General features: G+C 40.7%; 1 protein-coding gene across 1 annotated transcript in view; it reads right to left on the bottom strand.

The window, feature by feature from the left end:
- Positions 1-1278: 1278 nt before the first annotated feature.
- OSBPL11 (oxysterol binding protein like 11) overlaps positions 1279-13900 on the bottom strand; it is a 40526-nt gene continuing 27904 nt past the window's right edge. The window contains exons 9-15 of the mRNA XM_042877976.1: positions 12301-12446; positions 10717-10857; positions 9492-9990; positions 7774-7960; positions 4576-4758; positions 4023-4176; positions 1279-3211 (exon numbers count right to left, since the gene is read on the bottom strand). Of these exons, the coding sequence (XP_042733910.1) occupies positions 3134-3211; positions 4023-4176; positions 4576-4758; positions 7774-7960; positions 9492-9990; positions 10717-10857; positions 12301-12446 (1388 nt within the window). The 3' untranslated portion in view covers positions 1279-3133. The remainder of the gene's footprint in view (positions 3212-4022; positions 4177-4575; positions 4759-7773; positions 7961-9491; positions 9991-10716; positions 10858-12300; positions 12447-13900) is intronic.

Here is a 13900-nt window from a genome sequence, read left to right as displayed (position 1 = left end):
GAAGCTTTTCTGAAAATGAACTCCAGACTCCAATTTACGTATTCATCTTTTCTCCATGCAAACCAACTCATCAGTCACACATTCAGGATCATACTGTTGAATGCACACATTAAATAGAAGCGACACATCATGCTCTGTTTTCCATGAGCAGCAGGGAACCAAGTACCCCCCAAAGAGGGCTCTAACATCTGCTTACGTCTTAGAGAGCCCTAAAATTACCAAGGATGAGCAAGAACTTTGCTCAACTTCACTGGAGCTGAATCAAGCCATAAAGAAAGGAACACAAGGCTAAATCCTATGTTTTGCCATGCTTCTCATTTAACTCACTGTGGTTCTATGAAGTATTTACACAGGAAGCAGCAGTGATCTCTTTTCCCTCCACTCCAGAAGGTACAAGATGGAAACAACAGCAGTTATGCAAGAGAATCAAATCTGGTCAGTGTTAAAAATACACATTAGTCTGCTGAGTACTTGCAGCTCTTAGGAAGAAAAAAAAAAACACAAATGTCAAAATTTGAGTTGGATATTCAGTGGCTAGAATTAAGCTATTTTTCAATTCCATCCTTTGTTTCCAGAATAAACTAGAAAATTGCATCACTATTAAATCCACATCACAAAGTCACTCCAGTTCTTGTGATCATCTGAGCAAAGGAAGACTTTATTTTCCTAGCAGCATCCCCACGTTAAAAAGAATCGTCTCGTATTTTTAAGACTACTTCAGGGTTGGTCTATTTTTACATGACAAAATTAGTAACAGCTTTCTCAGCATGAAACCGCAGGCACACCAGATGAGGGTGGAAGAGAAATAACTTGGCTGATGTTATACAAAGAACACAAATTGGTTTAGGGTGAACACGGGAGCTTTTCAGCCATCACTTTGACAAACTCCCAAGTCAAAGTTTCAAGCAGAGCTCAGCAGCTGAGTCATAGGTTTGTATTCTAATAGAGACAAGTTTATCAGCTGAGCATAATCCAGGGAAGTAAGTCTAGTTAATGCAGCAGTGATCACAGCAGGAACCAGCTGGACCTGGCACCACCCTTGCTGTTTATTTAAGGGGTATCTGCTATATGACAGAGAACTCAACCGGGAAACATGGAGTGTTGTCTATTTATTTTCTTTCCCTCTACCAGCCCCAGCTTGGTGCAGGTACCAAAGAACTCCAGAGCTGAGGAAGCTAACACACTGCCACCGTGATTCCTACCACAAATGCTCCAACTGCCCGAGGAGCACAGCACACATGGGCTGCAGACCCAGAGACAAGAAAAAGCTACACCCACTGCTTTCATACATATTTTTATTCCTGGTTGAACATGAAAATGCCCAGTAGGTATCCAAAAATGAAGACAGGGTAATTGTATAGAATATCACAAACAAGACAGCAGGGTCTGAAACACATTCTTCTGCTGGAGAATACAGTTACTACTGAAGTGCACAGTGCCAAAATATCCTGTTATAACAGCCAGAGAAAGCCCAGACAGACAGATCTCCAGTATAAAAGACAACAATCTACTCTTCCTGGCCACCTGACCTCTAGGTAAAGCAAACAGAACAAACAAATCATTTTGTAGTTTTATTATCCCCACCCCCAATTCTCACAAAGGGACCATGACTCGCATTGAGATCTCAGTGCATTTCACAGCAAAAAAAAAAAAAAAAAAAGAACAAGAACAATCAAGACAGTTGTGCATAAATCCAACTTTTTTTGCACAATTTGCAGTTTGTGTTGAAAGTTGACATGATGCTTTAAACCTTCTGATGCACTCTTACATTTGTATGTTCTCCACAGAAAACATCTTACCAGATCACAAAGCTGTGAGTTCCCATGAGGATGGATCAGGTGCAGCCATTGCCATGGCTGGGAGGTGGCAGATAATGTTATATACACTGACTGGAAGACTACATCAGAAGAAAAAACAGAGTAAGGCACCACTGTTGGAAAAAATTAAGGTAGCTTGTAGTTACAACAATAACGAAAGCCATAATAAGTACTAATCTTAATTGCCAGCAATTCTTTAACTTCAATAAAATAGGTATAAAAAACAAAGGATGTTTGTACCTGAATACAGTTTCCTGATACCAGATTGTGTTTCAAATCAATACCCAGTCTTCAGCATTATCAGCTTTTTTTTTTTTAAATAATATTTAAGATGAAAAAACCAAAACCTACAGTCCATGTATTCACAGGTCACATTTCACTGCTTTGTTCTGATTAACACCACAGGAGAAAAACCAAAACAATCCAAAGGACAGTTTGTAACACTGATACTTCACCTCTGCGATGATCAGATGGGTAGAGAAGTTTAAATACAAAATTGTGTATTTTCTGTTCTGTTTGAAAGCCTCAGTCCTTGGAAGGGAAGGTGGAAGAGAAAAGGCCAAACCTCATTACATTACAACAGGAGGAAAAAAAAGGTTACTCAAAGATTTAATAAAATTAGGAGTTGAAAAGTGTTCAAATTACTTTTTCAATTCAAGTCAAATATTTCAAGTATATTAAAATGTTTCAGAGGAAAAATTTCTCCATGGTTACGATTCTAATTACTTTTATAAATCCATAAAAAAGAAAGGTAGTCTCTACAGATATTCCATATTCCTCCGGTGCATGCACGTTTTCTCTCTGAAGAAAGAAGTTTCCACGATCCAGTTGATTCTTAACACTGATTTCAGGCACATCTTCCAAGCACCTCTCCAGTTTGTTTTTGCCAACGAAGGTCTAACGTTGGGCATAAAAGCAGCAATTTTTGGTTGCTGTTTTCTACATGGGTACCAAGCATACTTCAGTCATTAAATAGTTTGATGTAGAAAGAAGTTCCCATGTCACTCTGAACACCAAACAGTTTCTCTTTCTCTTAGGCAGCTTTTGCAATCAGACAGACCTACTTAGAAGACTCTTACACAAGTCAGATAAAATCTTCAGGATCATACAAAAAAAACAAAGTTGGTTGAATGTGTACCTGGCAAGTATGTCTCTACGACCTTGTTCTGAATAGCTTTAAAGTGCCCTAGTTTATTTCCTTATGCTCATTCAAGCTTTCGCTATTATATAAAAAGGGGACACTCAGTGTGATTACTGCATTTTGAGAGACAGAAAAAGAATATCAGAAATGGGAAACTCATCTTTAAGCAGCTTTTCTAGTTAGCGTCCGTTTGCTGAGTTTGCACGGCAGAGACTGCTCTCCAAAGGGGTTTATGATAAACCCAGCCATCTCCCTGCAATTTAAAGAGAAAATACAGTTATAACAGACACTGCCTCAGCTGAAGCCTCTTTGCACAACTACTACACCAATAGCTGTGTAAAACCAAAGGGATGTCGCTTATACTTTTAAGTCACACAGATTAAGACAGAGATCAACACTGCAGGCCACTGAACCTACCTGAGAGCATGCATGATTCCAGCTGAGCCACAGCTGAGCTCTGGGAACTGACTGTACTTGCAATTAACCCACACAGAAAAATCACTCTTCTCAACTCCATGATCCAGATTTCATTAAAAGGCCAAACCAAGACACCAGCAAAGGGACAACCAACCAACCATTACCAGCTCTAACACAGTCTGACCACGTTCCTGGAAATTACATAGTTCTGCTTTTCATTTAAAAATTTTATGGGTACAATACCACCTGCATCACAAGGAATGTCCACTTCAAAGCTACCATATCAGTAGCCACTTGTTTTCCTGCACAGCCTGCACTTCTAATACCATTACTGCAACATTTGTTCAATGGCTCAACCAATAAGCTCAATCCAAAACTTAATATGCCAGAAAATAAGTTCTAAGTTGAAAGTGAATGCTTCTAAACATTTAATTATAGAGTAACTGAAGAAAAAAATAAATCACAGTGTTTAGGAAACAAAGGGTAAATCACACTTGGGAGCTCACGTGTTACCTCAGCAGTATGCATCCCGTGAAACTAAATGATAAGATGCAAGTCCAGATACTCTGTTCTGACAGAACACACCCACACACGCACCTGCTTCCACTGTAGCTCTGCCTTTGCCAGCTAAGTACTTTGGGACTTACTTCTTTAATGAAGTATTTAGTACACCAAGGAGTTTCTGTTTCAGCACGAAGCCTTTCTTCATTCCTCTGTCGTTCCTCAAGGGCCCGCTTGTGCTCTGTAGCTTTATCGATGTCTCCATCCCGCAGAGACTCCGTTACATGTTGCCACAGCCTCCTACAAAGCAAGTTGTTAACTTCAGTTTTCCAAAGTTTCCTTAGCTCACCACATTAAACCGCAAGGCAGAATCACTGCATGCAGTTCTTCCAAAATAACTGCTCTATGCACAGCAAACAACAAAAGACAAAGCATGATGATGTGACACAGGTGGAGAGGCTTGTGGCTGAGCCTCACACCTATAGGAGCAAGATAAGAAAAGGCTCTGAGGCTTCAATTGCACTTATCTAATGCCAGCCTGCACACCCTTTGGAAGTTGCTATGGAAGCATTATTCAACAGCTTCTCATAAGGACCTTCCTCAGCAGGCACTGCTCAGCTGTGTGGCTTTTCCAAGGCATTCTCACCAGACTACTCAGGACAAAAAAGGGTCAGACAAAAATAAATGTACGTATTTTACCTAGATTCAAATGGTCCTTGCTTCTCAATGGGCCGGACTCGTTTTCGTGTCACCGACAATTTTGTCAAGTCCACATATTTTGTCTCCCCGTTGCTGTAGGTGAATTCAAGCACGCTGTTCCACTCCCCTTGCACTCTGCACACCACTGTGTTGGTCATGTTCTGCTTCACTTCACCTGTGACTCTAGGAAATTGTGTTATTTTTAAAAGACCATGGTCAGAGACACCTGAGGACAATTCACTGCATTAATCAACCTCATTCCAAAAGAGTTGGTATGCTTGTCACGCTGCCCTGACAAGCGTTAGTTACTTGAAGGCATGGAGACTGCATTGGCATGGAGAAGCTCAGAGCACAAAGTGACTTTTCTTTATTGCTCCAGTTCCTTTTGTGTTACCCAGAAAAGCATTTTGATTTTGGCTTCAGCATAGAATTGTTTTGAGTCTTTTAACCAAAACAAACAAACAAGGCATGTTATAAGTAACAAGCACTATAGAAAAATATCCATCCCATCAGATATGTAGCTCAGACTGAAAGACAGAAGTGAAGCCGTTTACCAGGAATGTATCCCACTAACTGCCCAGCTCAAGCAGAGCTTGAAGAAAAAGAAACAAAAGAGTTTGCAAATTACACAGGTAATGCTCAAGACATGACCTCACTTGCAAGGTGCTGAAGGCTACAGAAAGGACACCATTTCTACCTTCAGTTGAACTCTCATTACCTGCATATAGACAATATACAGCACACCACTTCCCAGCTTCCAGTCCCCTCAGCACAGGGATACTGGGTGCTGGATGTGCTGAGAACTCATGGGGCATGCTGTGGGCATGGCAGGATGGAGTCAACTGGCCCATGGCAGGAGGCCATTTATGATGAAACATCTGAATTTTGGCCATCTTTTTCCAGTAAGATTAAATTGGTTTGCAAGATGTTTGAGAGAAAAAACCCTAAAATTACATGCTGATCAAGCACACAGTTTCCTATTACCAAAATTTAAGATTTGCTTAGGAAAACAAGCTAGAGTGGGAACAACATGAGCAGTAAGAGCACATGTATGCCTCTTGAAGTTAACAAGTGGGTAGGAGTTTCTGAAAATAACTAAAAGAGCAGGCCACGGACAAGCAGCCTTCCTCTTCTACTGCTTTTTCTTCTTGTGACTCTCACACCTCACTGAAAGTATTGCACAGGTGAAGCACCCGTCCTCCCCCAGACTGAATCCACACAGTGCCAGAAAGCAGCCAGGTCACACTGCAGTCACATCTCCAGAAGGCTGTGCTCTTTAATATTCTTAAGTGGTGACAGCAGAGCACCTGACAACCCAGCATTTTAATATCAATCATAAAATTACAGTCTCTACTTAGCACAAAGTAAACAAGGTTTTATCACTCGTGCAGCATTACAAGGCACTGCACTGAGCTGCTAAATTAAACTCTTGTTGTGACCCATATTTCCTCCCACTGTATTACTCAGTGACACCACCATTCCCACACTGCAGAACACGATATCTGCCTGAACCAATACCAGTGACAAAGCCTGGGAGCATTCGTCTGCAGGCTTGGCATGACTGATATATGCCTGGCTATCTGAGATTACTATCATCATCTGTTTGATCAAGCTAAAGGGGCACAGGGCCAAGCAGCCAATACCCAGCTGAGGGCTGGCAATAAGGGTCAACACAAATCTATAATGTTGCCATAGCAACTTACTTGCACTCTGTGTAACCATGACAACACTGCTGCTTCCCCATCAAGCGATTCTTTTGGCAACGGTCAATCATTACTGCATCAGATTTCCAATAGTTTCCAGTACATTGAGTGAATCTGTCTAAAAAAAGCCTCTATATACACTAATTTCATGGAGACAAGTAGAACATTTTCCAAAATTTAATCATTAACTTAAAAATGCATCCTACAGCTAAATTTTTACTGGAGCGACTGGAAGGTGGAAGCTGTATTGTAAGCAATGGAAATAAGGATCCCAAATGACATAGCTTCAGCTGTGTTTCACTTGCAACATTTTTTTTTTAAAAAAACACACGATCTTCAGTTCTCCAGATATCACTGAGATGGTTAGCTTTGGCTGCAGGGTAAATTCAAAGCATGTCTGGGAACATAAGGGACAAGGCACTTCAATGTGAAGGTCTGGGTGCTTTTTGTTTTCTTTCAACATATAAGTAGATCCTTGCCCTAATGTTCCAGAAAAAGTATTTTTCTCCCCAATTATTTATTTTTTGCAATCTGAAGAGTCCAAATCACGTTTCAGAAGTCCTGATAAGCCAGGCAGTTACATACTTCATTACTGCCTCTTGAACATTAAATCTAAGGAAAGATTTAAACAAGTGCTGTCCAGTACATGGCAGAGAGCAAAATGCTCCACAATCACATATTCTGTGTGAGACTAGTGCCTCACTTTTCTTTTCATTAACTCACTGTCACCATAATAGCACAAGGCTAATCTTGCAGCGTGCAGTCTTACTATAAGGAATCTCTAAAAACACCACTGTTAATCAGTTTTAAAAGGCTTTGCACCAAGTGCACAGATGTTTACAGGGATTTCCTGGAAGAAACCCCAAGCAAACTTCCCCTTAGTCCTCTTTTATCCGTTAGTCTCTGAATAAGGACATATACGAGGAATCACCATTACAAGATCAAACATTCTGGTCTTTAAGGAAAGAAATGAAACAGAAGTTGACAGGTATTTCTACCTAGAGATTTTCTTCAAGTTGCTTAAGCTTGATGGGATTTGTTTCTCACACTGTTTCTATCTTTTGATTAAATGCAAGCTGGAGACTCCTTCATATAACACTGCTGAGGTACTCAAAGAGAAAAAAGTTCAAGGCCACACAACTAACTACAAAACATGCTGTAAAACATGCTAACCAGCTCATTTCAGTAAGAAGAAATCTGTAGCAGTCAGGAAAAGAAGCCAGGAGCTCTGCTTTCCCAAGGGTTTGAACTGAGAGTCAGAGAAACTAGGGATTTCTTTACTGCCTTTAAATGTAACCTCACTGTTCCTTAAGGATCACAAGATGTTGTTTCAGAGCAAAGTAACATCTCAAGTATTCACCGATAGTGAGAACAGAGTCATGCTCAGACTACTGGAACACTTATTCAGCACACAAGAAAAAAAAAAAAGCAGTTACACAGCTGCTGGAGCTCCAGAGCACAGACAAATGTGGAAAAACAGAGAAAGTGTCCTCACCGATGCAATTTCCCACCATAGAAGGGTTTGGTGTGGAAGTTAATACTTGCAGAATATCCTGTCTTTGCACAGTTTATGTTGACTTTTCCTCCCAGTTCTACCCAGGGAACAGTCAAAATTGATCGAGCATACGCACAGGGCAGAGAGAACGTGTATTCTTCCTCGTGTTCCAAGAGGCTTAGGAGACCTGGGAAAAGAAACATCCTTAAGTGAGCACTGTTTTAGAAATGACCAAACAAGTTATTGAAACCACAGACAGTACTACATCTGACTACCTTTCCTCATCATTCCTTCAGATGAAAGAAAAACAAAAGTGACATTTATTACAGATTCCAGACACTCAAGGTTAGTGCTCTTAGTAAAATGTAATGCACACTTATGTTTCTTTCTTGAAATGAGATTATCCTAATAATATCTATCCAAAAAATACAATACTGAGCAGTGCAATATACTTCTCAGCCAAATGTAAAAAGGCTGTCACTGTCTTATGGAGAGCTCTGGAGCACGACAACATTTATGCAGCCAAAAGGAAAAAATGAATGAATACCCTGAACTGCAGTTCTTGAGGAATGACACTACTCCTGTTCCTCCCCCTTTACCACACCCTACTCTACCTGAATGCAGGTAGCAGAGACTTATTGCTACTACACTTCTTTGTCAAGATAGACTTGACTCTTTCCTGACAACAGTTTTTGTTAAGAAACTCATGAAAACCAGATATTTTCTCTGGGTTTTAAGATGTGGTTGGTTTTTTTTGTTTGTTTGTTTTTTAAATAGGAATCAAAGACCCCCATCACAGAAAGTCTACCTGTCAGCATTACAAGAGCACAGTATGGCAGTTGACTGCTGTCTGCATCAAGCCCTGCCTCTGCAGCATGCCAGCGCTGTGCTTCTGACATTCATTTTCAGAGTTCCTCCTGGTTTTCAGATTCATGATATGAGGAAAGCCCAAGAGGAGACATTCACAACTGAAATTACCTGGTACAGACGAAGCACTGAGATATGCATTCCATCCCCCTGCCATGCTCACTACTTCTCAGCTGACACTCAAATGTCTGAACCTACATGCCATCAGTTGCTGAGCAATATACACAAGAAACATAATGGGCAACGCTGTCTCAGCTCTCACAGTAAAATTACTGCTAAAGAGGAATTACCCACTTTGTCCCTAAAGGATCTAATTTCCATAGCTGAAGAGAATTAAAACAATATATTTGCAATATATGCAAATAGTGTTTATTTTTAACAAATATCTGGTACAAGCTATTTTGTGCAATGCTTTGGAAACATTCACAAAGACCAGTTTGCACTTACTGCTCTTTGGTTCAGAAGTCAAAAATTGAATGCCAAAATATTCCTGATCTTTGGCAAAGTGTAAATTTATCCATTTTTTTCCCCCCAAGCCTGCTGTTTATAATGAGGACTTATAGTTATCGCCTGTGCTTTGTAAAGCATAAAAAAAAAAATAATCACCAGATGACTGTACATAAAGGTTCTCCAGATTTGAGATTAAAGGAAAACCAGAAAAAAAAAAAAAAAAGCCTGAAAACCCATGGTGGCAAGTGTAGTATTGGTAAAAAGCTTTTTCTGAAACACCTTTGAAACAAAACCACCAAGTGGTATTCACCTGTATTTCTGACAGAGACACACAGCATTGAATTTTCTCTCAAATTATTGTGTTCAGCAACTTCACAATAAAGGAAAAATATTACACTTACCTTCACCAACCATCGTCACCCCTATTGACATTCCCAAAAATTTACTCTTTGTCCAGACATGAGCATTGACACACATCTTTCTCTCCACACATTCAGCATAAAATCCTGACACAGGAGGGTGGTGGGACACTTGCTCGGCTACAAACTTTACTGTGTAGTAGTCCGACTCTGCTCGGCCTTCCAGATCTTTAGACAAAGTTATTTGCTCAGAGGTGGAGTGAGCAGAGATGTTACTGCCGCCGTCAGTGGCTACTTCACTCTTGGGCATCCTCCAGGAGCAGTGAAACGTTTCCCCAATGATGGGATTGTATGGTTTCTTTGCAATAGCTCCTTTGCGACCTTCATGAAAGGAAGTGAGATAATACTCCACAAAGCGGATCATCCTCTCCTCAGGGCTGCTGCCATTCGTGATGGCAATGAAGAGATCAGGATGGGACATGAAGTCCGCATACATCTCCAACAGCGATCGCTTCTCTAAAATAAAAGTGGGAAGAACCACCTGAAATAAAGCAAAAGGCTGTAGTAAGTGAAAAGAAAAGGCAGGCAATTTCATAAGGGAAGTTCTCAGGTAGTGGATTCTGTCTTGCTTTGGACATCGCGCTTTCAGATTGAACCTCACTACCCCTCTTCGAAGACATGAGCAAAGTGGAGTGATCGTGGATCCTAGAAAAGTTCTTCAAAGAGAAAAGAATCCGACAGGTAAGGGACTGAGTACCCCCAGTAACAATAAATAAATCAGCACTGAAGAAAGGGATGTGTTCCACATACCTGTAGAGTAGAAAACAGGCAGGACAGAACTCAAACTATAGCAAGGAAGGTTCACAGCAGAGGTTAGAAAAGGTTTTGTCTAATAGAGTGAAAAAGCACACAAGCTGTGCCAACGTGCTTGAAAGCCTGCTGTCTCTCACATCACAAAAATAGGACAAGTATTTATCAGAAATAATAAATTAAGCTAAGCCTCTACCTTTGAGCAGAAGACTTAACACCTCCCCATCTATATCCACTACTGTAATAAAAAAGTAGAAGGGATATCTTTTGCTGGGCCAAGAAAAAAAATATATAAGAAGGATGTATTATCAGTCTTTTCCTTCCCTGCAGTGAGAATGAACCTCACATAACTAGCTTTGTTGTAATAAGCAAGACAAGACTGTCTCAAGCAGGAGATCAAACAGTTCATTCAAGTCTGTTGCATTCAAAGAGGTGTCTTCACACTTCAGTTACTTACTCTTGTTAAGTCCATGCCAAGTTTCAGCTGAGACAAGAGATGCAAGATAACACTGCGCTGCTCCTCCACTCCTCCTAGATCATCTTCTTTATCATCACAGAGGTCCTCCAGCTCCTCATCTGGATTTATTTCTTCAGGTTCCTGGAATAAGAGCCATAAATATCAGGTCAAAGATGCATCTGATCCATACAGTATCCAAAAAGGACTTCCTCTTGTACTGTAAGTCTCCATGTATGATACAAGAGATTATATAAATCCAGATATCTGTGGAACATCCTGGGACAAACAGCTGAGTGGAGGGGTGATGCCCTGAGTGCCAGGAGATAGCAGTAATATGTAACTGCCCTAAGGCCTTCCCCCTAGATCAGCAGCCATCAGCTCAAGGCAAATTCCTCATCATCCAACCACCACAGAAAACACAAGGGTCCACATCCTCATGCAGAGCCCATAGCCTGACGAACAGTGCAGTATCACACAGAGCCATACAATCATACGATGGCTTGGGTTGGAAGAAACCTCAAGGACCATGAAGCTCCAACCCCCCCCGTTGTATGAGCAAGTCCATTCCAAGGGCGCTGCGTTGTTCTACTGCCAAAAAAAATAAGGTAACTGAAAACATCCATGGAAAGTGATAATACTGGTCATACCATAACTACAGACAGTGACATACATTAGTAATTAAGGGAGTTGGAGCTTAAGTGCTTAGTAGGAGGAAGGAACCAAAGGGATACATTTGAAAACTCCTGTTTACTTTCTACTCAGTTTTGCTTGTCATTTCTTCTTCCCGTTTTAACTTAATGACAATTAGACCTATTTAAAAACTAACAAAATATAAAAACCTAAAGATGTTTCAGTTGCCATTTTGCTGTAAGACAGCAAAGTGAAACAGATGCTGCTATAGAGACATACAGCCACACATGATCGTTTCACAATAGCAGCCTCACATACAGAACTGTGTGAAATCAAGTGGTATAGAAAGAATGTAATTACAGTTTTCTACCTCAGCTAGAAAAACATCTTTTTAAATAATCCTGTTCTTTTACTTGAATATTTTGCACTTCATATTCTTTTTGACAGTTATAATGACACAGACTGTAGTTGTATTTCAGAAATATAAGCCATCAGAAGCCAACTGTTGAGAGTTGCTCACATTAAGAAAAACACATGCAGCAAAAGCTGGAAAAGAAAGATGGGAAGATTTAATAGCTGAAGATTGGCACTTTTTTCCTCTCATCTACATAAGCAGCTCTTCTTGGGCCTATTTTGTGAGTGTCATGAATTCCAATTAGGTCTTCTACACTTAGACTCCAGTTGTTTTAGATCAACATGCAAAGGAACAGTGCCTCTTTCATCACCTGGCATTACTGTCCCAACTGGCTCCCTGTGACAGCTATTTAGAGAAAGCTGCAAAACTCATTGAAAAAGCATGCCATGAAACTTTAATTTACTGCAATTGCACTTGCTCCTCCTCCAACGCAGCTAATTGAAAAGTCTGAGAAGAACTGTATTTAAATCACTTTCTATAACATGATCAGGTATTCCTCAGAAACTCCCCACGGAAAGAGGATTTTCACATTACCTTACCCTTGTTAGCTGGCAGGGCTCCGCAATGGACTGCTCCTCTCTGACAGATGCTGGCTTGTTTATCTCTGCTGGGAAATTCTGAGCTGCCCCATTTTTGAAGTGGTTTGACAGGGATATCTTTGGTTCCAACCAACTGATCGTCGTTCCTGAAGCAAAAGAGAGTTTGCGCTGAAACTTGCTCATCCTCCACGAGGGCAGCAGATAGCAGTTGTCCCCAGAACAGCTTTCTGAAGGAGAAGCTGCAAGCAGCAAGATCCTCCTGCAGCCAATCCCTTCAGCAGCCACCGAACAAAGGTGGTGCAATGAGACACCACCTTCGGCGATCATTAGCACAAACCCTGCGATTGGCGAGCTGTAATGCGTGCAACTTGCACTGGAGCAACCCGCCGGTGTCAGGCAAGGTGTAATCAGACACTCCAGGAAGAACCCAATCGACAGGAACTTAACCCTTGCAGGTTTCTTTAACTCATACAAAAAAGCACACCGCTTATCACCTTCTCAAGCCCAGCTCCGTTCTAGACTAAAAAAAAGCCAAAGAAGATAAAGTTTTGCTGCCAATGTTTTCCTCTGGAGAGGGTAGTCATCTTTTCTTGGCTGCAAAGGAGGCAGGCACATGCTGCTGAATAAATAATAGTAGCTCAAAAAAGCTGCAGGGCTTGGAAAGCCGTTTACCCACTCAGTGACTTCGATATCTCCAGTTACTCCCAGCTAATTTATCAGGACAGTTCAAGTTCCTCATTAATAATGCAAATGTTCCATTCTTTTTCAAAGGCTAATAAACGAACAGGTGACTCCTGAAGTTTTTTACTGAATCAAAACACAAACTGTGACAAGGCTGCCAGCACAGAAATGATGTGCAAGTCCCAATTTGTAGAACTGATAAAGCATCCTTCTGCACTTCAGAACACACATCAGAAAGGATGTGATCTTTCTATGCCACCCAAAATACTCTCCTTGCAGAGCTCTGTTACCTGCAACTAGGTCACAGCCTCAGCCACAACAGAGGAAATTTAAATAAGAACATTTCCACCAGGAAAAGTACTGGGGTAGGAAAAAAAAAATGTACAGCTTTTAAGAATGCAAGAATCTCTAAGCATGCATTCTAGACTGCATGCAATGCACACTCACTGCCTATGCACGGCTTGGATTTAACAGCTATCCCCCATTTTATGCTATCAGTTACTAAAAGAATCTTAAAAGTTCAATTTCATTTCACTGCTAAACTCTAGGAGGTTTTTAAAAGTTATTCGAGATACCAGGTATGCTATAATGATAGAGGGAACAGGATATCACACCAACACTTCTCTCCCGTTGGAATATCACACTCAAATCTGTTCTCAGCTACTTCAGGTAACACAACCTATTCTCCTTATCTGTGATCTCCTCATCCCCTAAGAGAGGTTTTTTTTATTGTTTTTTTTTGTTTGTTTGTTTGTTTGTTTTTTAAATCCAGTACATGATTTCATCACTTAACATTTCTGAAACTCAAGCCAATAGTTGAAACTTCCCTATTCATCTCCAAGACTGATTTTCGGGACACCTCAATGCAGCTGGGGCACTATTTTCACTCCTCTGGGGTTTCTTGTTTGTATTTTAGTTT

This window comes from Lagopus leucura, unplaced genomic scaffold (genome assembly GCF_019238085.1).
Source record: "Lagopus leucura isolate 7727_CA_CO unplaced genomic scaffold, USGS_WTPT01 Super-Scaffold_100019, whole genome shotgun sequence".
Taxonomy (NCBI): domain Eukaryota; kingdom Metazoa; phylum Chordata; class Aves; order Galliformes; family Phasianidae; genus Lagopus; species Lagopus leucura.
The sequence above is the reverse complement of the archived record's forward strand: the minus strand, read 5'-3'. Positions and strand labels throughout refer to the sequence as shown.